General features: G+C 40.2%; 1 protein-coding gene and 1 long non-coding RNA gene across 2 annotated transcripts in view; both read right to left on the bottom strand.

The window, feature by feature from the left end:
- The window catches only part of PHACTR2 (phosphatase and actin regulator 2), a 293,165-nt gene extending 285,940 nt beyond the window's left edge, over window positions 1–7,225 (bottom strand). The window contains exon 1 of the mRNA XM_086708411.1: window positions 6,986–7,225. Within this exon, the coding sequence (XP_086564537.1) occupies window positions 6,986–7,225 (240 nt within the window). The remainder of the gene's footprint in view (window positions 1–6,985) is intronic.
- A 4,499-nt stretch (window positions 7,226–11,724) lies between these two features.
- On the bottom strand, window positions 11,725–20,590 carry LOC112862610 (uncharacterized). Its single transcript, XR_015251607.1, has 3 exons — window positions 18,745–20,590; window positions 17,747–17,872; window positions 11,725–15,584 (listed from the first exon to the last, which is right to left on the bottom strand). It is a non-coding gene; the product is annotated as an uncharacterized LOC112862610 (long non-coding RNA).
- Window positions 20,591–22,147: the final 1,557 nt, after the last annotated feature.

The following is a 22,147-nucleotide window of genomic DNA, read 5'->3' as shown; positions in this document are numbered from 1 at the left end:
TGCCAAAAACACAAACCATGAAAAGTTAGAAAAAAATGGGACAGAAAAGCACTTTCTAGAAAAATAAAAAAAAGGAAAAGTGCTTTCTAGAAATGAAAATAATGGAAGAAATCGCAAAGGAAAAAAATCAAGAGGTTTGACTTCATAAAAATTAAGGACTATAATGTAAAACAATTCAGAAACAAAATGAAAAGAAATTGCTTTCCAGAAATATTGTATCCAATTTTCATTATGGTTCACAAGATTGCATCAATTTATTCACTTGCTTGCGGTATTTGAGAGCTCTCATACTTTATCAGCATTGTCCATAAAAATTTTAAAAACATTTTCTAAATTGACAAGAAAGGAAATGCTAGGTTTCTGTTATTATAATTAGCGTTTTAAAAGTCTTGTGATTTGAAATACCTATGTGATCTCTTTATTGGCCATTTGTATTTTGTGAGATCGTTGCTCATGCCTTTCTCTGTTTATCTGTGGGGATTTTACTTAGCCTTATTGATTTGTGGGAGCACTTTATGGATTAGGAGAGTACAGGGTTTTTTTCTTTTCATATTTGTAGAAAACATATTTTCTCAGTTCGTTGTTTACTTTTTCATTTCTATTTTACATTTTTTTTGCTATTGTTAATGGATTTTTTTTTCAAGCCAGTTGTGTATACAGAAAAGCTATTGATTTTTACATCTTTGTGACCTGTTATCTTATTGAACTCTTTTTAGCTCTAGGAGTTTTCAGTTTATTCTGTCTTGGTTTTTTGTTTTTTGGTTTTTTTTGGTCCATAATAATATCATCCACAAAAACAAGGGAGGGATAAAGTGAGGAAAAGAGAAAAGGGGTGGGGGTGGAGATCATGGGAGGATACTTTCTCCTCCTTGCTAATAATAAACTCTTATTTAGGCTTGATATGCTATTTCTTTAGCTCGAATTTCCAGCAAATATGGTCGTAATCAATTTGATAGCTTTTCTTTATTCTAATGGGAACGTCCCTAGAATTTCACTCTTAAGTATGAAGTTGGCTCCTGATTTGATATAGAAATGAATAAGTATCTTAGGAATGATTTTTCCAGTCTAAATATTGTAGCAGGATATAATTCCTATCAAAGATGGTAATAGGAATAAAAGCAAAACTTTAAACTTAATGCAGAAAACACAGTGGCAACACCATACATTTTTGAGGGCAGAACAAAAAGTCCTTCTCAACTATTTTCTCTCTTATGGGACAATTAAAAACAAACAAACAAACAAAAAACCAGTCCCTTGATTTTCCTTTGGGAAATACTCCTCCTCCATTTGTAGAAATCAACCCTTGGTTGCTTAAACTGAAGCTTAATTTATATACATTATGTCAATTTAAATGTACCATTTGATGGGTTTTGACAGATGGACACACTAGTGAAATTACCACAATCACAATGCTGACAATTTCTATCACCCCCAAAAGATTTCTCCTGCTCCTTTGCAGTCCAACTCTCCCTCTGCCCAAAACCCCAGGCAACTACTGACCTGCTTTTTTTGTCATTATAGATTACTCGGCATTTTCTGGAATTTTATGTAAATGGACATAGTGTATGGACTCTTTTGTATCTGTGTGATTTTTGTTTGTTTGTTTTTAGTTAGCTCCATTCCTACTTCTAGAAAGGTAGAGATGGCCCCTTGAGAGGTAAAGAAATGTGTTGCTACTAACACATTCCATTTCCTGGAATGAACTGTAAGGTCCCCTGGAACCACGAAGAATAATCTTACTTTAAGAAATTAGTGAGAATCTCTAATATTAGTGGTCACAGAGGGTCAATTAGATCCTTTGCATTTTGAGGATTTACAAGGAAAAGTGTACTTACTCCTGGCATTGATGCTTACTCCTTGGAAGGGAAAAGGGAATAGATGTTTTCAGTCCACGAAGGCTTAGACTCCAGAACCAATCATGACCCAGTGCTCTGAAATTCTGAAGATGACCATGTGTGTAAACTGAAAAGACTCACCGAGGCACTCAGAGAGATGGCCACTCAAGTGTGCCAAAATTGCTAACCATGGAGATGTCTCATCTTGAAAACCAGATATGGACCCCTACGCTATCTGGGGTGCAAGCCAAAAGAAGTGATCATGGAGAGCAACCACCTTGAAAACCCAGTACCCTGGGGATTTAGGGAGGTCATGTGTGTACATTAGTTTCTCATTCTCATACCACAAACTTAGTAGCTGAAAACAAAACAAATGGGGGCACCTGGGTGGCTCAGTTGGTTGTGTCTAACTTCCGTTCAGGTCATGATTTCATGGTTTGTGGGTTCAAGTCCCGCATCAGGCTCTGTGCTGACAGCTCAGAGCCTGGAGCTTGCTTCAGATTCTGTATCACCCTCTCTCTCTGCTCTTCCCCTGCTCATGCTCTGTCTCTCTCTCTCAAAAACAAATAAACATTGAAAACAAAACAAATATCTTATATTTCTGGAGGTCAGAAGTCCAAAATGGGTTTCACTGAACTAACATCTAAGTATTGGCAGATCTGTGTTCCTTCTGCAAGCTCTGGGAACCAATCCAATTCCTTACCTTTTCAGCTTCTAGAGACTGCAAGCATTCTTTGGCTCCCGATTCTCTTCCATCTTTAAAGCTAGCAATGGTCAGTCAACTCTTCTTCATGATGCCATCCTTCTGGATCTGACTCTTCCGCAATCCTCTTCCCCTTTTAAGGACCTTTGTGATTACATTTGGCTCAGCCAACTAATCCAAACTAATCTCCTTATTTTAAGGTCGGTATTTTAGCAACCTTAACTCCACCTGCAATCTAAATTCCCCTTTGCCACATGACGTATTACATATTCATTAGAGGTTTTGAGAATTAGGAGTGGACATCCTCAGGGAGTGGTGCTGGTGGTATGATTTTGTCTACAACAGTTTGTGAACTGAAGGAGCTACAAAGAGCTACCACTCTGAGAAACACACACCAGCCTCCTGGCTAGGCCAGAGAGGGCCATCCAGGTGAGTTCAATTTTCTAGCTCACCATCATGAGAGCCCATACACAGTCATCCTGGGCAACCAGGGAAATGACCATGAGTGGGAAGGAAAACCTGTGAAGAACCCAGGAGGCCAGCCCTAAATGTACCACAGCACAGAACCAGGATTGCTTGTTCAATTCTGCAGGGCAGTTTGCAACAGAATTCACAACCAGGTTGAGGAGCAGCAAGAAGCTGGGCAGTTGTGGATGGTCCCACACCAGTGCTCTCCCCACTGGGGATGTGGAAGTTGGGACTTCCTGTTTTTTAAAACAGACTTTTTTTTTCTTAGAGAGAGAGAGAGAGAGAGAGAGAGAGAGCAAGAGCATGAGCAGGGGAAGAGGGGCAGGAGAGAAGGAGAATCTTAAGCAGGAGCTCAGCTTGGAGCCTGACTTGGGGCTCAATCCCATGACCCTGGGATCATGACCTGAGCCAAAATCAAGAGTAGGATGCTCAACCAACTGAGCCACCCAGCTGTCCAGGGACTTACTTACTTTTTTTTTTTTTTTTTTTTAATATCATGAGCACCTACAACAGCTCATGTGGAAAGGGAGATATATTAGGATATTAAGCCTTCTGCCAAGAAGATAAGCAGGTATTTGAGGCAGAATTACTGAAAATAAACAAAACACAATGAACAAGGTATCAAAAATTGAAATCAAGATAAGATCCAGCACTGTACATAAGAAAACAAAAAGAGTAAATGAAAAAATCCCGTTATTCTGAGGATGAATCCATACATGTAAGATCATGTTTCATCACTTTACAAAAGTAAGGCAGTCCTGAGAGTTCTTTATTTGTTATGTTGCCCAGTAGGTGATACAGAAGGATTCAGATATGGATCTTGCCTTCAAAGTTAAGCAAGAAGGTTGCATAGTAGTTTCTGAAAAACTAAAATGAATGTTTCATTTTTATAATCCCATTTTACCTGTTGATGAATAAACTGCACCAGTTAAATTTTCTGTGAAAATTGGGAAAGCAAAATATAGAGAATAAATCTTATATAGATGTTTGAGAGATCCTTCCTGTGTAGAATGAACATTTAAGCAGTTTTGTGGTCAGATAACAATATGGACTGTACTGATCTTTGCAGAATGAAGTTCTTTCTGATAAGTTCTCAAGGTATCAATATCCATGGATGAAGATAATGTATTGTAAAGGGAAGTGGGTTGTAGTCTCCATCTAGAGACTTTAAGGGATTGTAGTCACGTACATTACATGTTGCCATCTTTAATTCCTTGATAAGAGGGTGTACAGACAATAATATGAGAAAAGGGTCTCTGCATGGTGCCTGTTTGCAGGGTATGGCATCTCTTCAGGTGAGCCAGCCATCACCTTACCACCGCACACACTTTATTTTGACTACGGTGTCAACAATCCTTGATAGTTCTCTAGGTCTCACCTATTGTAGCCTCACATGGGGCTCTGGTCTTTTTTTTTTTTTTTTCAATTTTTTTTTTCTATTCCTATTTTTTTTCTTTTTTCTTTTTTTTTCCTATTTCTACATCTCTACACCAATGTGGGGCTCAAACTCACAGACCTGAGATCAAGAGTTGCCCACTTTACCAACTGAGCCAACCAGGCACCCCAAGGCCCTGGTTATCTTATGAGAACATCGTAGGAATTTCTTCTTAGATTTTGCCTGCAAGACTAACTCTTCATATCTTGAAATGTCTTCAGCTACTCTAGTAAATAGCCCTCAGTGTTCTAAAAGGGATAAGACCCTCTTCCTCCCTCTTATGAAAATTGCTTGAGGCTTTTCTAATCTTCCTTACAGGTCTTATCTATAGATTGTCCTCAGAAGACTCTCTCCCCCTGGTAATTTCCCTCCCTTTACTCAAATACTCTACACATCTCTCTCTCACAGCAGTCCTTAATCACTGCTTATCTCTGTGGCTACTTTATCTCCTCACCTGAGACTCTGGCTTTTGAGGGAAACACAGTTCTTGGAAGCTTTCTGAGGTCTGGCTTTATATCCTGGGCACCTGACTTATGCTGATGGCCTCTGCCTAGAACACCTTTGTTCCCACTATCTGGCTAACTAAATTAACTTACTCATCCTTGAGACCTCAGTTTGAATTTTAATTCCCCAAAGAAGCCTTCTCTGCCCCCAGACTAGATCAGAGGGTCTACAATATCTATAATATTATATTTGGGTGGTCATTTTTGTTTGTTTGCTTGTTTTCTTTTGTTCGGGTGGCCATTTGTTCAATGTCTTTACTTTCCGCTAGAAAGTAAACCATATGGGTTTCCTTGCCATTGCCACTGCTGGGCCCAGCTCAGTGCCTGGTACAGAGCAGGGGCTGAATAAATGTATTTTGACCTAATGAAGTAAAGGAGTAATGACCGTCAGGGCAGCTCTGAGTTTAGCACGACGGTTGAAAACATGGGCCATAGTCTCTTTGGGCAAGTTATTTAGGCTCTTTGTGCCTCTTGCAGAATGGAGCTTAGAAGAGAGGCCAGCATAGAGTGAGCCCTAAATGGTACGTACCAACACCTTAAAAACCTACCTCTCTGCAATCACGGCATTTTCATGATCACCACATTCAATTGTTGCTTTTCTAATGCACTTACCCGGCTCACATCAATATAAATATTTCATCTAATCTCTTTGTATATTTTTAGAGCTTACTATCCTGTTTCCCTAAGTTCCCAGGGCTGACTTCTCTATCAGTGCAGGAGGCACAGTGCCCAGGGCCCACAACACTTGTAGATGCCCACAGAAGTGTTTTAATTTCTCCTAAAATTTGAGAGAGGGGGGAAAAAAACACCTTAAACTTTAAAGAAAATGTTTACATATATAAACATATATTGTAAGGGTTAAATTGTACTGTAAAGCTAACGCTTAGCTTGAAAAATAACAACTTTGTTCTGACACTGAAGGTCAAAAGATAACAGCCTTACTTTTACTCTTGTAAATCATACTTCATACTCTTGTGAATCAGGCTTTACTAATGAAGAAAACGAAACCTCAAAAAAAAGCGTCAGAGACAAGGTCAAGGAGATCCACTAGTTGCAACTTAGCGGCAGAAAGTCTAAAATAATCACCTCATTCGATAACTGTTTCTGACTCATCTGGCAACTATTACTAACTCATCTAGAAACTGTTTCTCTGTTCTGTTCCCAGATAATGATAAGACGATGTGATCGGCTTTAAAAACTCTGTACCCGGGCTGTTCAGGGCCACACTCTTTTCAAGAGTGTTGGTCCCGATCGGTCAGCCTTGCCTAAATTTTTCTAGACTTAGTTTGCTATACCCTAAGATTATAAAAATACTTACTAACCAGCATTTTCTCGCTTCTGTAATCTTGCTTGCTTAACACATTCCTCCCCTTCCCCCTTTTTCTCCCGCCACAAGTAACGGAGAAAGCCTTCCCGCCAAAGGACAGACAAAGGACGCCCAATCAGAGAACAACAAATGTCCTTACTTTAAAATCAACTAATCAGGCCCCTCATAATCTGAAACCTCCCTTATGCTATTTGTCTCTGTCTATAAAAACGCTGTACCAACCCTGATCAGGGCCTCTTAGCGTCACCGGCAACGAGGGCGCAGAGGTCCAGGTTCGAACCTGCAATAAACGACCCTTGCTGCTTGGCTTTGACTTACGACTCTGGTGGTCTCTTGTGGGAGGTTTTGCAATTCGGGCATTACATTTGGAGGTTTTGCAATTCGGGCATTACAATATGATCTATATTTTATATATATTTCATATACATGCCATTTATATATGCTTTACACATGGCTTTTATGTAAGATATATCAAATATATTTGCTTTTTACCAACAAATCTATTATATATATAACATATATACAAATATGTATATATTACGTATTATATATATGTGTGTGTATCTGTGTATCTATGTATGTATCTATCTATCATCTGTCTGTGTATCTATGGAGGAGGAAGGATGCCATGAAGGCATCAGGCCTGGCGCTCCTAGCCTGCTGCTCTATGTATCCGAGTCTTCCGGGTTCAGTAAAAAGAAATAACTGAAATACCAGTGCGGTGGCATCACAACCTCTGCGCACCATTGAGTGGTTTAGCGCAAGGGCAGGCTGCTCAATGTGAAAGGCCACCCAGCAGTAGGTGATCTCTCCATCCCAGCCCTTTCCTCCGAAAGAATGCGCTCCCCCTTCAGAACCTGCCTTGGCGAGCGCTGGGCTCCCCTTCCTCACCAGCCGGTCCCCTGCCGCTGGGCTGGTCCCGGGTTCCTCAGGCAGGTTTCCTGCCACACTCATCTTTTCCCACCCTGGTGTGCCCCGCGGGACACAGCCTCCTGCCCCCAGCCCCGTGCTGGTCCCCTACCTTGCAGTGGTTCTTCAGGTTTCCTCTTCATCGCTCACCTCTCTCCTCCTCCCTTCCTCCTCTTCACTCATGGTTCCTGCACACTGTCTGCTTTTCTCGACATCGTGGGTGGTTTTTGATTCCAAATTTCAGGCATTCTGTTTCTCTTGCTACCTTTCTATTTTCTTTTTATTAGCTTCATGGTGTTGTGTTCTTTTTATTATTATTATTTTCTCACCTTTCTTTTCTTTATCTGAGTATAGTTGACACACAGTTACATTAGTTTCATGTGTACAACGTAGCGATTTGACAAGTTTATACATCATGCTGTCTTCACCACAAGTGCAGCTACCATCTGTCCTGTTACATCTCTATTACAATATTGCTGACTATATTCCTTATGCTGTGCTTTTTATTCCCGCGACTTACTCATTCCATAACTGGAAGCCTCTAGCTCCCTCTCGTCTTCATCCAGTTTGCCCGTCCCCACCCCTTTCCCCTTTGGCAACCAGCAGTTTGTTCTCTGTATTTATAGGTCTGATTCTGCTTTTTGTTTATTCCTTTTTTAGATTCCCATCTAAGTGGAATCACATGGTGTTTGTCTTTCTCAGTCTGACTTATTTCACTTAGCATAATACCCATTAGGTCTGCCCGTGTTGTCTCAAAGGGCACAATCTCATTCTTTTTTATGGCTGAGTAATATTCTGTTACATATACAAATACAAACACACATACCACGTTTTCCTTATCCACTCCTCTATTGATGGACACTTAGGTTGCCTCCTTATCTTGGCTGTTGTAAATAACACTGCAGTAAACATAAGGGTGCATAGATCTTTTTAAATTCGTGTTTTTGTTTTCTTTGGGTAAATACCCAATAGTGGAATCATATATGGCATTTGTATTTTTAATTTTTTGAGGAGCCTCCAAGTATTCTCCATAATAGCTACTCCTTTTCTTTTCTCCTTTTCTTTTCCTTTCCTTCTCTCTTCTCTTCTCTTCTCTTCTCTTCTCTTCTCTTCTCTTCTCTTCTCTTCTCTCTCTTCTCTTCTCTTCTCTTCTCTTCTCTTCTCTTCTCTTCTCTTCTCTTCTCTTCTCTTCTCTTCTCTTCTCTTCTCTTCTCTTCTCTTCTCTTCTCTTCTCTCTTTCTCTCCTTTGCCCAGCCCCCTTTCAGACTTCTCTTAGTTCTTTTTCTTTTCCAAACTCTCTTTAAAAAAAAAAAATTGTCCCTTTTCTGTTTTTTGCTTCCTCTTCCTCTGAGGCCTTGGCCGTTCCCTCCCACTGCTAACCAGGGCTGTGGAAACTCCACCCCTGTTCTGACTGGCAGGGCCCTGGGGACATCAGCTGCCTCAGCCGTGAGGACCACTGGAAAGGAGACTTCATGTGTGGCACAGACCTCTTCTCCCAGAATTGGGCCTCCATGCACAGGCACTAATTAGACCATTCACTTTTTAATGAAGACATTGGGAAGGAGAGAAATAGGAGGCAAATGTGTTGCACATTCTGATGTTTGACTGTGTATCATGGTCTAAATCACCGGGTGCTACCCACTGTTGTGCAGAGAAAAGGTAGTTTGGATGGGGTGTTGGGGTGTTGATGGGGATTCAGAGCCGACAGCCAAGAAAGAATTCTTGAGGATGTCTTTGATGCAAAAAGGTGATTTTATTAAAGCACGGGGACAGGACTGTGGGCAGGAAGACCTGCCCTGGAGTCCTGCAGAATGACTGCTTATATACTGTGGGATTGGGGGAGGTCAAGTCAAGAGGAAGGTTCTCAAAGGGATTTCCATTTGCTGAAGAGGATTTACACATTGCTGGAGACCCAGCTATTGTTTTTCCCTCTACTAAAGCATTATGATTAAGATAGTAGGGAGTTCATGGAGATTAGGCTCTTGATGAGATATTTGTAAACTGATGGAGACGCTAGCAGTTTAACCATTTGTTTCCTGTCCTTTCCTTTGTTCTTGGGCAGCCAGGAGTGCCTGAGGAATACCACAAATCCCACCTGGGGTTGCTTGTTTGCAGGGTGTCAGCTTGCCTTACGCTCCCACATCAGTTTCTTTGTTTTGTTTATACTTGACCTGCTTGCCTTTGCAACCCAACACATTTTTCCTCTCCCCCATACACACACCAGTTCGTCGTGGGGCAAAATTAGTTGTTCAATTTGGACAAAATGTAGATAAACCCTGTAAATTAAACAGTCTCTTTAGCAAATATTTAGGCTTTACTTTGGGTTAAAGTGTCCGGAGTCTCCGAGGCTTTCCTCTCCCCTGCTTCTTCGTAATGTGGAAGGGGGTTGGGGGCAGGGAGGCTTAGGCATTGTCCTTCAGGTGCTGGCTGGTGAGGATCATGGTACCTCTGCTTCTTCTGATCCTGGGGGTGTTCCCAGATGAAAACTGAAGCTGCTAGAATTCATGATCAGGTCTCTGTTGGACCCACATCTGTTTTCACTGGGAAGCTAGAGTCCTCTGAGCTATGGCTACAACCCCCACATCCTTGGCGTAGAGAACCAGCCACAGGGAACCACTCAGGCCAGACTTCCTGTGAAGTTCTCAGCTACTTCTGGGTCCTGTCTGTATCACTCAAGTACCAGGGTCACCCAGGAAAGCTAAAAAGCAGCCTCTCTGTATGCCTAACCACATGGCTCCACCTAGTTAAATTTGCCTATCAGCCTAAGACACTCCCTCTGGAGTCCTCTAAGTCCCTCACTTTATTTATTTAACACATACAATGATACTAGTCTATAAGTACATGAGGCTGAACACATGCTTTGCATGATTTAATTCTCACCACAACCCTGTGAGGAAGATGTGCTATTACTATATATATATTATATATATTAATTACATATATAATATTAGTATATATATTATATATACTAATATATATAATATATATACTAGAATATATTATACTAATATTATATACTATTCGTATAATATATTAATTATTAATATGATTATTGATATAATTATTAATTAATATAATATATATTAGTAATCTCTACACCCAACGTGGGGCTCAAACATACGTCCCCAAAATCAAGAATCACGTGCTCTTCAGACTGAGCCAGTCAGGATCCCCTGTCATTCACATCTAATAGGAGTGAGGCACAGAGAGATTGAATGCCTCACCCAGGATCACACAGACCTGTGGTGAAGGTCTGCAGTCCTGCCTGCCTGAGGAATCTGGGCAGGACTCTGGCCTCTGCTGCCTCCTTCTTCTTCCTCTGAACTCCTAGGCTTCCTCCCTTCGTTCCTCCTCCTCCTCGTTCCACTCCCTGCCCCCCAGGCCAGAAAAAGGCAGGATTTTATTTCACTGATGTCTTAAGCTCTCTCTAGCAAGAAGCTGGTTTATTTACCATATAAAGAATGGAGTGGGTTGTTTGTTCTGAAAGCTTTTCTTCTGCATTTCCCAAGAAAGACTGTGTTGACGTTAGCTGTGAGGCAAAAGTTTCACTTCTTCCACTGTCCACTCTGGAAGTGTCAGTGGAAAGAAAAAAAAAAAAGCCAACCTCAAAGTAGGTTAGTAAATGCTTTGTTCATTGTCCTCCTGAGGACGATAGCTGGGTAGCCCCGGAGACCGTCTTTCAGATTGTCCTGAAGAACAGCACTGAAGTTCGTTTGCTTACTGGGAATTGTATGTGAAAGGGGAAGCGGTATACAAGCTTGCAAACAGTTCTCCAAATGACATGACAAAGTATAATTTGTTTGGTTATAAATATTAAGGTTACTGATTTTCACTTAGACACCTGAAAACCCTTAGGTCATCTTAATGAATTGTTTCTATCCTATCTGTTCAAAAATATTGCCTGTATGCCTCCACTTAACTGGTTTTCTGGTTCTCGGTTTTGGTTTCTCCTTGAGGTCACTTGAGATGGTCATTGGAGGCTGACAGTCACCTACCACAGTTTTAGTGCAAAAAGACTTCTGGGAACTGCTGAGGCTGGCTGGTGGCAGTCACCCAGCTCCCACATGGAGATCCAGACCGTCCCGCGAGACTCAGACATCAGCCTCGCCCTCAGCAACTCATGCTACCCCGGGGGATACCGAGAGCATGACTACTTCCAACTACTTGTTGTTGGCAGCAACAAAGAAGTTGTCCGGGGCTGGCCTCCTGCCTTTTCCCACCTGGGAAATCAGGAGCAGTGACCATCGTAAGCCCCTGTGTCCCTGCCGCTGCCCAACATATGGGGGTTGGCTGTCGTGACTCCACAGTGACACACATCTGTTGCTACAGGGACAAAGACTTTGTCCTACTTTGGCACATCAAGGTGACCTCAGGCAAACAGGATGTGATCAGGACTCCTTGACACGGGGAACATCGAGACCCAAGGTCCTTACAAACAAGCCATGTGCCCCTGAAGAATCTGTTGTTTCTCAGTTATCTGGATCCTCTATTGAAACCTTTAAATACATAGTTTAAGCCTGTTAAATAATAAAAATTCATCTGAGTACATTTGAAGATCGCATTGGCTTTATTCAATGATTCCTGAATTGAGCAACGTCCCACCTAGAAAAGTCTGAGGAGTTGTATACAGTAGTTCTGCAGAAAAGAGGGTGGGACAAGGAAGTTATTAGCAAAAGAAAAGAAAGGATGGTTTCAGGCGAGGTCACCTTCCCTAGGGGGAGAAGCAGGAGATCTCTTCACGAAGATGACTTCACTGGTTGGCTGAACAAAATATTCCAGACTGACTGGTTTAACTCCACTCCCTGGAGAGGCAGAAACTGAAGTTAAGTTAGATATTAAGTCTCGGTGGAGTTTAACATAAATCACTCCATTTGGGATCTGTTTCCTTTTAACAAGCCTTAGTGCAGGTGTATTCTATTGCTCAATTAGCAGTAGCTCTAAGTGCAAAAGACTGCAGCTTTGTAAAGCATTATCTTATAAAATGTAAAATGCAATCTACTCCATGCAGTTCTCTCCTTGAGTGATCGTGTTCCCAAATATTTCAGAGATTTCACTCTTCAGTCATTTAATAAGTATAGTTTGAGTAGAATCTCTTCTCTCTTTTCATTTCCAAATAAATCTATTTCCTATTTATTTCAAATCCTGGATCAAAGTTTACCCACCTGCTATCCTAGGATTCTTACATGTCCTCCAGGGCACTAAGAAAGGCCTTTCATCCATTTTCAGTATTTTCTACAGAATTTGTACTTAAAAAAATTTTTTTTAGTTTATTTATTTTGAGAGAGACACAGAGAGAAAGAGACAGAGACAGAGAGAGAGAAACCCAAGCAGGCTCTGAGATGTCAGCCCAGAGCCCAATGCAGAGCTTGAACCCACAGACCCGAAGATCATGACCTGAGCCAAAATCAAGAGTCAGACGCTTAACCAACTGAGCCACCCAGGTGCCTCCAGAAATTGTACTTTTATGATAAGGTTGTACTCATTAACTAAAAAAAAAAAAAAAAGGTCTTTGCCTTCAAATGAAACAATCTATGACCCAAGTGACATTTCTGCAGATCAGAAGATCTCATTAGCATTCTTTAACTGAAATACATGGAAATGTAAATAGTTTATGACATGATAAAAGAAATTTGTTTGGAAGACGGACACTTTCAAAATGTGGGGTTAGTATGGGCAAAGGATATTTAGTGAGAAAACAGCCCCATGGCTGCATTGTCACCATAGCTATGTCTACTGTCCCTTTGCTATCACGGCTTCTAACTCAGGAAAGCTCGAGAAGCCCAGCACACTCCTGGAGCCAACTGCTCCACTGGGGACTCCCCAGAAAGCTGGGCAAATCGAAAGCATAGCTCCCTGCTGGGTTTGCCAACACTGCTGCCCAGAAAACTTGGATACACTCATCACAAGAGCAGCCACTAACTCAAGAGACAAGGGTTTGGAAGAGAGAAAGGAAGAAATTTATTTTCGGTGTCGTCAGCTGTGACAGGCTCAAGCCTTAACAACTGACCTCTCTACGGGCAAGAGGGACACCTAGAGTATTATAAGAAGAGGTTGGGGTGGGGGGACAGGCAAGAGGTCAGGCAGAGAGTTCAGTGATCATGGGTGGGGCTCAGTATGTGTTCAGTCCATTATTATGGATATAGTCTTCTAGGCATTCCATTGCTATCAGGGCTTTTCTGGTGTGGTGGTTGGAAAACGTCTTCAATGCCTCAAGAAAGTGTGGTGAGAAATAAACACAATGGGTTTCAATTAGAGCATGAGTTAAGTGGCCTTGTCTATTTCTGGTTTTAACTGTTGTGGTCTGTAGTTGAGCAAGAGAGTTCCCTTGCCAACACGGTTGAAAAGAAAAATTTTTCCTCCACCCTTTGAAGGTTCTTCTGGCTGGTTTAAGAATGAAATTGACAGGAGACATATTAACTGGAGAAAATCTAACTTAATTTTGTATGTACAGGAACCCTACACACATGAGAGATTCAAAGACAGAAAGGTAAAATGAGGTACATGCCACCCTAAGCAAAGGAATGGGAGAGGGACCTAGGGATTCAAAAGTGCAGAGGGCAATTCACAGGCCAATAAGAAGAACAAAGGTTTGGAAATTAGATGTTTGCCTTGCCAGACAGATGGATCACTCAGATAACATGTATCTCTGGTAATAACTCTTATTCTGAACAAGATCCCCAATTTAGATTTTTTTTTTTTTTTTGGGAGAAAACCTAAATTTTTTTTTGTTAAATGATTACAAAGATAAAAAACAGTTATCATCTGAAGTACTTTGAGGACTTCATCTCGATTTCACTTGTTCTGTTACAGAAACTGACCTAAGACATTAGAAATTCAAGGATATAACCCAAGAGGTTATAAAGGAACAGATTGGTGAAACATGGTGGAAGGAGGAAAACTAGTCAGAAGTACTTGTGTTAGTAGTTATATGTGTGGCTAGGATGTTTCCCAACAGGCTCCCTAAAGATATGTGAGTGAATTAATCTTGGTCCCAAGTTAGTAAAAAGACACTTGCCCCTGTGGAGAATGAGCAAATGCCAGGATTTCTCGGAGATCTCTTTCTTTTTAAAGGGTGTTAGGTATTTTTAGCCCCTCAAGGGGTAGAATTAATTTAGACTCAGCCCCTCCCCTTTTCCTCCAGTGTTCCTGTACCTTCAAGCACCTGCGTGCTGTCATCACATCCACCTGCAAGCTTATAGTGAAGGCAGGAACTGCAGGCCTGAACAGAGGGTCCCCATATACAGAAACTATGGGGGGGGGGTAAATGGAAATCTACAAATACCCTCTTGGTTAAATTAATGCACCTTTTAAAATAAAGATCATAGTTTCTTCTGCTGGTGACAACTTGTCTCAGTATGGTCTGTTTCAAAAAAAAAAAGGACGGGTTCAGGTAAGTTTTAGAGAAGGAAAAAGACTTTCATCAACATCCACTCCACAGTGGAAGAGGCACCAAGGTTTCTTCTATATTTATGACAATTCCAAAGCAGCATAAATCATTTTCAGTGGTGAGTATTTGCATCTCCAAACAGGCCAACAACTGTTGGTGTAGTATCTACCTCCATCCCATCTTTATAATCTCTTATTGACTCTTCTGTCCATGCTCCGGCCATGTTATATGGGCTGCACAGACTGAGAAAGACTTCCTTCTAATCTCTCCAATGTAGCTTGGCCTTCTGCTGTTATATGGGATAATCTTTTTTTTTTTTTTTAACACATATTTATTTATTATTGAGAGACAGAGAGAGACAGAGCATGAGCAGGAGCAGAGAGAGGGAGAGACACAGAATCCAAAGCAGGCTCCAGGCTCTGAACTGTCAGCACAGAGCCCGACTTGGGGCTCAGACTCACAAACTGTGAGATCATGCCCTGAGCCGAAGTCGGATGCCCAACTGACTAAGCCACCGGGTGCTCCTGGGATAATCCTCCTTCATAGGTATAAAATGTAGGGATGTCCCCTGCCCTTGCTCATGTGCTTCTACATTATATTCTTCCTCATAATCATCTGAATCTTCATCCTCAGGATCTGGACACGAAGCCTGGCATTCACACATTGCAGTGAACGCTGCCTCCAACCCGGTTTATCATGAGGCACAAATCTAAATTCAGCAATAGGTTCAGTGTCCTCATCATTGTCTTCTTCATCAGCAACAGATTCTTTTGATTCTTCTCCCAATTTGGCATTCACTGTAACATACAAATGCTCATGGTGGATAGACTTTTAGGTCCCTGGATACCACATGCACACTAACGGCAGAGTATTCCAATGAGAATCCTAATCAGAGCTATCTAACCAAGACATGCAGCTTTTGGTGTTGTCAGGGGTGCTAATGCAGAGGCCCTTCCCCAGCCTGGGGAATCTGACTATTGCTGCTGGAGCCCCTCCGCTGACTGGGGCTTCAGTAAACTGAAAAAAAAAAAAAATGTTTTTAATGTTATTTATTTTTGAGGGGGAGAGAGACAGAGCATGAGCAGGGGAGGGGCAGAGAGAGCGAGGGAGAGACAGAATCTGAAGCAGGTTTCAGGCTCTGAGTTGTCTGCACAGAGCCCAGTGTGGGGCTCCAACTCACCAACGGTGAGATCATGACCTGAGCCGAAGTCAGATGCTCAACAGACTGACTGAGCCCCCCGGCACCCCAGGGATGTGGTAAACTTTTGAGGAAGCTCATTGCAGCAGAGAGCTCAGAAACATAGGCTCAGCGGAGCACAGCAGCCCCTCAATTTAGATTTTTCTAGGTAGTTAAGGGAGGGGCAAAAGTGCCTCTTGAGCCTGCAGGATCTCAGTTGCCTTCAGCTCAGAATAATCTTCATGCCACAGTGATTCATCTTGGGGCCACCTGGCTGCAGCCTCTAGGGTTTCTGAACTGTAACTTCCCTAAAGTTTCACACATTAAAATTTGAGCCGGTAGGTTGTTTCATCGCATTGGACTAGTCTGCTAGTCCCGGCAGTAGGTTAGTTTGGTCAAACTCATTTCAGGTGTATTCTCAACGTTAGGCCTATGGTTCAATAATCACATGTTAAGTAAGAGGCATTTCTATGGAAACAAAAGAAAAACACCAGCTAATGGCTGGATCAACTGTTAAGCCAGTTTCTGAGTTGTTAGGGGAACCAGTGGAGGAAGCTTGTTAAGTGTCAGATTCAAGGATCTTCAGATAGAGTGAGGGCAGGTGCTGGCAATCCCACGGAGCTGGTTTGTAAATCAAATGTCTCTAATGTTCTTTGAGCAACAGGCATGAAGATTGTCTATTCATGAGCTGTTATGGCAATTTCTCGGAAGTTTACATCACGTCATTTATATTTAGTTTGTAGGGCTTTTGGGAAAAGGGCAGTTTTAGTTTTCAAATGATTCCAAGTCAGAAAGGTGGGAGAAAAAGCCGAATGCTAGTTTGGAGAGTTGTAGCCAGCCATTGGAGGGCACTAGAAGAAATCTAGGATTTCTAGTCTAGTTTATACTGAGTAGTATTAAAATGGAATATCTACAAGGATGTGTTTTTGAAACACTTTTTTCTCTATAATCATTTTTATCATTTTTTACCAAAATAGTCAAATTATCAATAATTTGTTTGCAAAATAATTTTAGTTTTAAGAAAGAACTTGGCCTGATTCCTTACATACATGCAGCAAGAATAATGGTTGACCATATAGACCGTTTAAAACCTGCTTTGCCTGGAGCACCTGGGTGGCTCAGTCGGTTGAGTGCCTGACTCTTGGCTCAAGTCATGATCCTGGGGTTGTGGGGTTGGGCTCCATGTTGAATGTGATGCCTGCTTAAGATTCTCTCTCTCTCTGTCTCCCCTGCTTGCATTCTCTCTCTCTCTCTCTCTCAAATAAAAAAAAAATAATAATAATAAAAGCCTGCTTTGCTGGAACTTTTCATTAGATCTCTAGATTGAACTTTTAATAGTCTCTTGAAACTAGAAGCCAAGCCAAACACTTGCTATCAGATCTTGTCGTAAGATCTTTGAATGGGGATGAATTCCTCTCTTCTTTAAAAAAAAAAAATTGGTTTTTAATGTTCTTATTTATTTTTGAGAGAGAGAGAGAGAGAGACAGAGACAGAGCACAAGTGGAGGAGGGGCAGAGACAGAAGGAGACACAGAATCCGAAGCAGGCTCCAGGCTCTGAGTTGTCAGCACAGAGCCCGATGCGGGGCTCAAATCCATGAACTGCAAGATCAAGACCTGAGCCGAAGTCAGACACTTAACTGACTGAGCCAGCCACCCAGGCACCCCTGAATTCCTCTCTACTTAAGGTCCGCCAAACATGAGATTCTTGCTCCTGCCTGGAAGTGATCTCTACTCACTTGGTAAGGCTGCTGGGAACTCTGTAAGCAAAGTATCAGGCTGATACTTCCAAGAGGCTTTATTGGCTCCATAAAGTCAACATTAGCTGCCTAAAGTTGTCTGGTCAGATCTGAGTCTATGCATGTCTCTCTCAAATAGAACATTCCAGTCAAAGCCCTGGTAATATAACCAGTGTTTCCAATTGTGTCCTGTCATAAAGAGAACAAATTCTTAACTGGACTTATGTAAATAAATAGATCACCACAAAAATATAAGAATACTCACTGAGAGTTTCTGAATTCTGGAGGGTTCAGGTAGAGAGAAAAGATAAATGTTTCCATTTGTCCACAAAGGTATATTTTATCTAATTGCTGTAAATCAGTTAGCTTAAGATGAACATTTTTCTTAAATCTGGAAAAAACAAAAACACTTTAAAAAATGTCAGCAATGTTTCAAATAAGTCATAAAAAGTAAGATTATCTGCCTCAATTTATTTGCCCCTCCCCCGCCCCATGTTATTAATTCTTGTTCTGATTGAATCCGGTTTTTCTACTAGTTCTGGAAATTTTTACCTAGTTCAGTTTTATGATCTAAGATTATCAGAAACCTGTATTCAGAGGTTTTGTTTTGCTTTTTCATGAGTCTCACTGAAGATGAAGCACATTTGCAGGAAACTTACAAAGGCATCTTAGTGAAAGCATAACTGTCTGTAAATGATAGAAGACTTAAAAATGGCCATGGCTAAAGATCTCATTAGAGTTCATTATGATGCAGTTGACAAGGAAATTTGTTTATTTTTGTGACATACAGCACTTCAAGATAATAACACAAGCAGGACTTCAGATTTCTAGATGTTTCATATAATTTTTTGGAACTTATTTTAATAACATATCTATATGAATATTATAAAAGAGAGTTTAATATCACATATTTGACAATATTTCCCATATAATTTAACATACCAAATAAGTCTCATTAGTTTAATTTCTCATAAAAATTTTTTTTTGGAATGTTCCAGGGGCTCGCTGGAAAGTTTCAGCTAGATTGTGGTTAACAGACTCCATGTTAGAATTTGATTTTGGGAAGTATATATAAAAAAATATCAAAAGGTTTGAACATTCGATTAAATGGGATTACGGATCATTATGAAACAATATTTAATTATCTATTTAACCAAAGTGACAAGGGAAGATTTCAAAGGCAAAGGTCACATAGTTGTGAGCAAAATTTAGTTCCTTTAATATTAAGGCTAATGTTCTTAAGTAATCAAAGAGCAGGAGCACCTGGGTGGCTCAGTCGGTTGAGCATCCAACTTCGGCTCAGGTCGTGGTCTCATAGCTCCGTGAGTTCAAGTCCTGCCTCGGGCTCTGTGCTGACAGCTCAGAGGCTGGAGCCTGCTTCAGATTCTGTGTCTCCCTCTCTTTCTGCCCCTCCCCTGCTCACACTCTGTTTCTATCTCTCAAAAATAAATAAAACATTAAATAAATAAAATATTATAATATATATATGAAAGGATTTAAAGAAAAAAAACTAAGTAATCAAAGAGCTAATAAATATAGGAATTATTTTGGCAAATGTAGAATCACTGTCTGCCTAAAAATAAAAATACTTCAATGGTAAAGAAAAACTTTTGTTTACAATTTTTTATGAAGAGCAGACCAGTGGTTCAAGAAAACTCTGTACATATAACAAAGAGAAAACAAAACTTTGTACCAGTGTACTTTTGATGTTAAAACTCATTTACTCACTTAAATTATCCTAATCTTTTTTTTAAAGTTTATTTACTTATTTTGGAGTGGGGAGGTAGTTGTGGGGGAGGGCAGACAGAATCCTGAGCTGAAATCAAGAGTCAGATGCTTGGGGTGCCTGGGTGGTACAGTCGTTTAAGTGTCAGACTTTAACTCAGGTCATGAATTTGTCCTTTATGGGTTCTAGCCCTACATTGGGCTCTGTGGTGACAGCTCAGAGCCTGGAGCCTGCTTCAGATTCTGTGTCTCCCTCTCTATCTGCCCCTCGCCCGCTCATGCCCTGTCTCTCAAAAATAAATAAAGATTAAAAAAAAAAAAGAGATGCTTAACCAACTAGCCACCCAGGTTCCCTTAAATTATCCTAATCTTAGCCAGTACTGAGCACACATAACATTTCTTTCCAAAGATTCTTTCTCCATAAACCTACAACAATTTTTTTAAATACATTTAGATTTTGTCCTAAATTTTCCCTCTTTAAAATAACCAGCCTTACTTTAGGACAAAACTATTTTTTCCCCCTCAACAAATATATACTTTTATTCCTCATACTTTTTCTTACCAAAAACATGTATCTTACTTTTCTTGCATAGAGTTGTTTCCCTTATTTTTCTAGTAGTCTTAATTACATTTATTAGAATTCTTAATGCTTAGCAACCTTAATAGCTAGTGAAAACTATGTAATAAGCAACTGTGAACTGTGAGCAGAATTCTTCAGATTGACAAATTTATTAATACATTTCATAATTTTTAGAAACATTTTTATAGTACCATCTTTTTTTAAAATGTTGATTATTTAGAGAGAGAGAGAGAGAGCGAGCATGTGTGCATGTGAGCTGGGGAGGGGGAAAGAGAGAGGGAGAGAGGGAATCCCAAGCAGGCTCCAGACTATCAATGCAGGGCCCAACACAAGGCTCAATCCCATGAACCCAACCATGAGACCATGACCTGATCTGAAATCAAGAGTTGGATGCCACCCAGGTGCCCCAGTACAATCTTTCAATAAAGCATAAAACACATTTACTAACAGACTCAAATTTGTCTTTAGTTTCTTTATAAGACAAAAATAGATAAACATATATTCATTATTTTATCTTTTTTACATTTTTAATTTACTTGTTCTTAACAACTATGTTTAGACCACCTATGAAACTTCATGAGGCATTAGACAAAGTCAACCATTATATTGTTTTGTTTTGTTTTGTTTTTTGGACAAATTTTGCAACAGAGATACTATGAACTTATGTGACTTTAAAAAAAAAAGTTTATGTTGAGAGAGAGTGTGTGTGCATGCATGCACGTCAGGGAGGGACAGAGAGAGAGAAGGAGAGAGGGAATGCTAAGTAGGCTACATGCTGTCAGTGAGGTGCTTGACTTGGGGCTGGATCTCACAAACCGTGAGATCATGACCTAGGCAGAAACCAAGAGTTGGACCCTTAACCCACTGAGTCACCCAGGTGCCCTGAACTTATGTGACTTTTAATAAACAAGAGCAGAATAAAACTTTTATATTTAATGCTGATAACTCTAAAGATATGTCTATTTTAATTAAACCAACAACCTTAAATTAGCTTTAATATTGAATATTTTCCTGGATCATGTGAACTCGAAAGACATTTGGGTTAGTTTCTATCTTTCTGAGTTTTAGAATGCTCAATCCTTACAAGTGTGTGCCTTCAAACCAACTAAATAAAGCTGTTTTACAAATTAATTTTAGCAATACCATCCAGAGGTAGAAAAAATATCTCACGTTTACAGCATACGTGGACACACACACACACACACAAAATACACAGACAAGATGTATACAAAATCTTAATTTTGTTTCTACTAATATTTGTGGAGAAGACATTGCAGGCCCAATTTTAAAATACTTTTCTCTATTTTTTTTTTCTTCAGTCTCAAGAGATTGTGGGCTGTATTTACATTTCAAAGACATGATAAAGAATTATCATTTCAAGAGACAGAGAAAGAATGTAAAAACTTTATTCTTGAGTTTCTAGGTAATTGTTATTTAAAATTTACTTTTTTGTTTTTTAAAGTACAGAACAATTTTGTTCCAATATCCTCATCTTTTATAATATCTACAAACGTTTTGAGAGGAATAGGCAAGGTTTGAGATTGGTAAAGATAGGTGGGCTTTAACTTGTTTCTAGAGTTGTATTTCTGGTTTTATAGAGAGTTGTAAAATAAAGACAGCTGTTCCTAATTCCCCAAAGACCTGGATTACAGCCTGACTATCAAGGGATTGGCCCACCTTTTTTTAACTGAATTTGCTTCTTTATATCAGGGAGAATTTTAACTAAAATGGGAACCAAAATATTTATGCCTCTGTAAAATCTGTATAAAGCATTTTTAACAAAAGCCTTTTTTTCTGGGCACACAACTTAACCTTGGCTTCTAATAGCCCCTGAATATTGCAGACCATGTTTAGGAGGACCTTGGAGAAATTTTGGTCATCTATTTCCTCAGTGAAGGGAAGGTTGTGAATATAGTAAAATAATCTCTCTAATTAGTCTCTAATTTGGTGTGATCTTTTGAAAGTAGAGGTAAAATGGCTTTATAATTTAAAAGATCTGCTGCAGTCCAGGAGACACAGATTTTTTTCATGGTGGTGGGGTCGGGGGGTCTAGGATACACTGGTAACTGACATCGTGTAGGAATGTCTAAAGCAGGCAGAACCTGATTATAGAATCCTGGAATGTAAGAGCAAAGCAAGCCTTATTGCCAGTCTTGGATGCTTTTGTTAAAGTTATTTTCTGGCTTTCAACATTTATGTGAACAACTTATATACTTAGAATCTAGAGATTAGGCCAGAGTAATCTTTGTAAATTTTATAGGAAAAGGAAGTTAAAATAGGCAGGTGATATATATAAAAAATCATATATATATATATATATATAGAGAGAGAGAGAGAGAGAGAGAGAGAGAGAGAAAGAGG

This window comes from Puma concolor, chromosome B2 (genome assembly GCF_028749965.1).
Source record: "Puma concolor isolate L17-30 chromosome B2, mPumCon1.1.hap2, whole genome shotgun sequence".
Taxonomy (NCBI): domain Eukaryota; kingdom Metazoa; phylum Chordata; class Mammalia; order Carnivora; family Felidae; genus Puma; species Puma concolor.
Note: the sequence above shows the minus strand (reverse complement) of the source record. Positions and strands in the feature narration are given on the sequence as shown.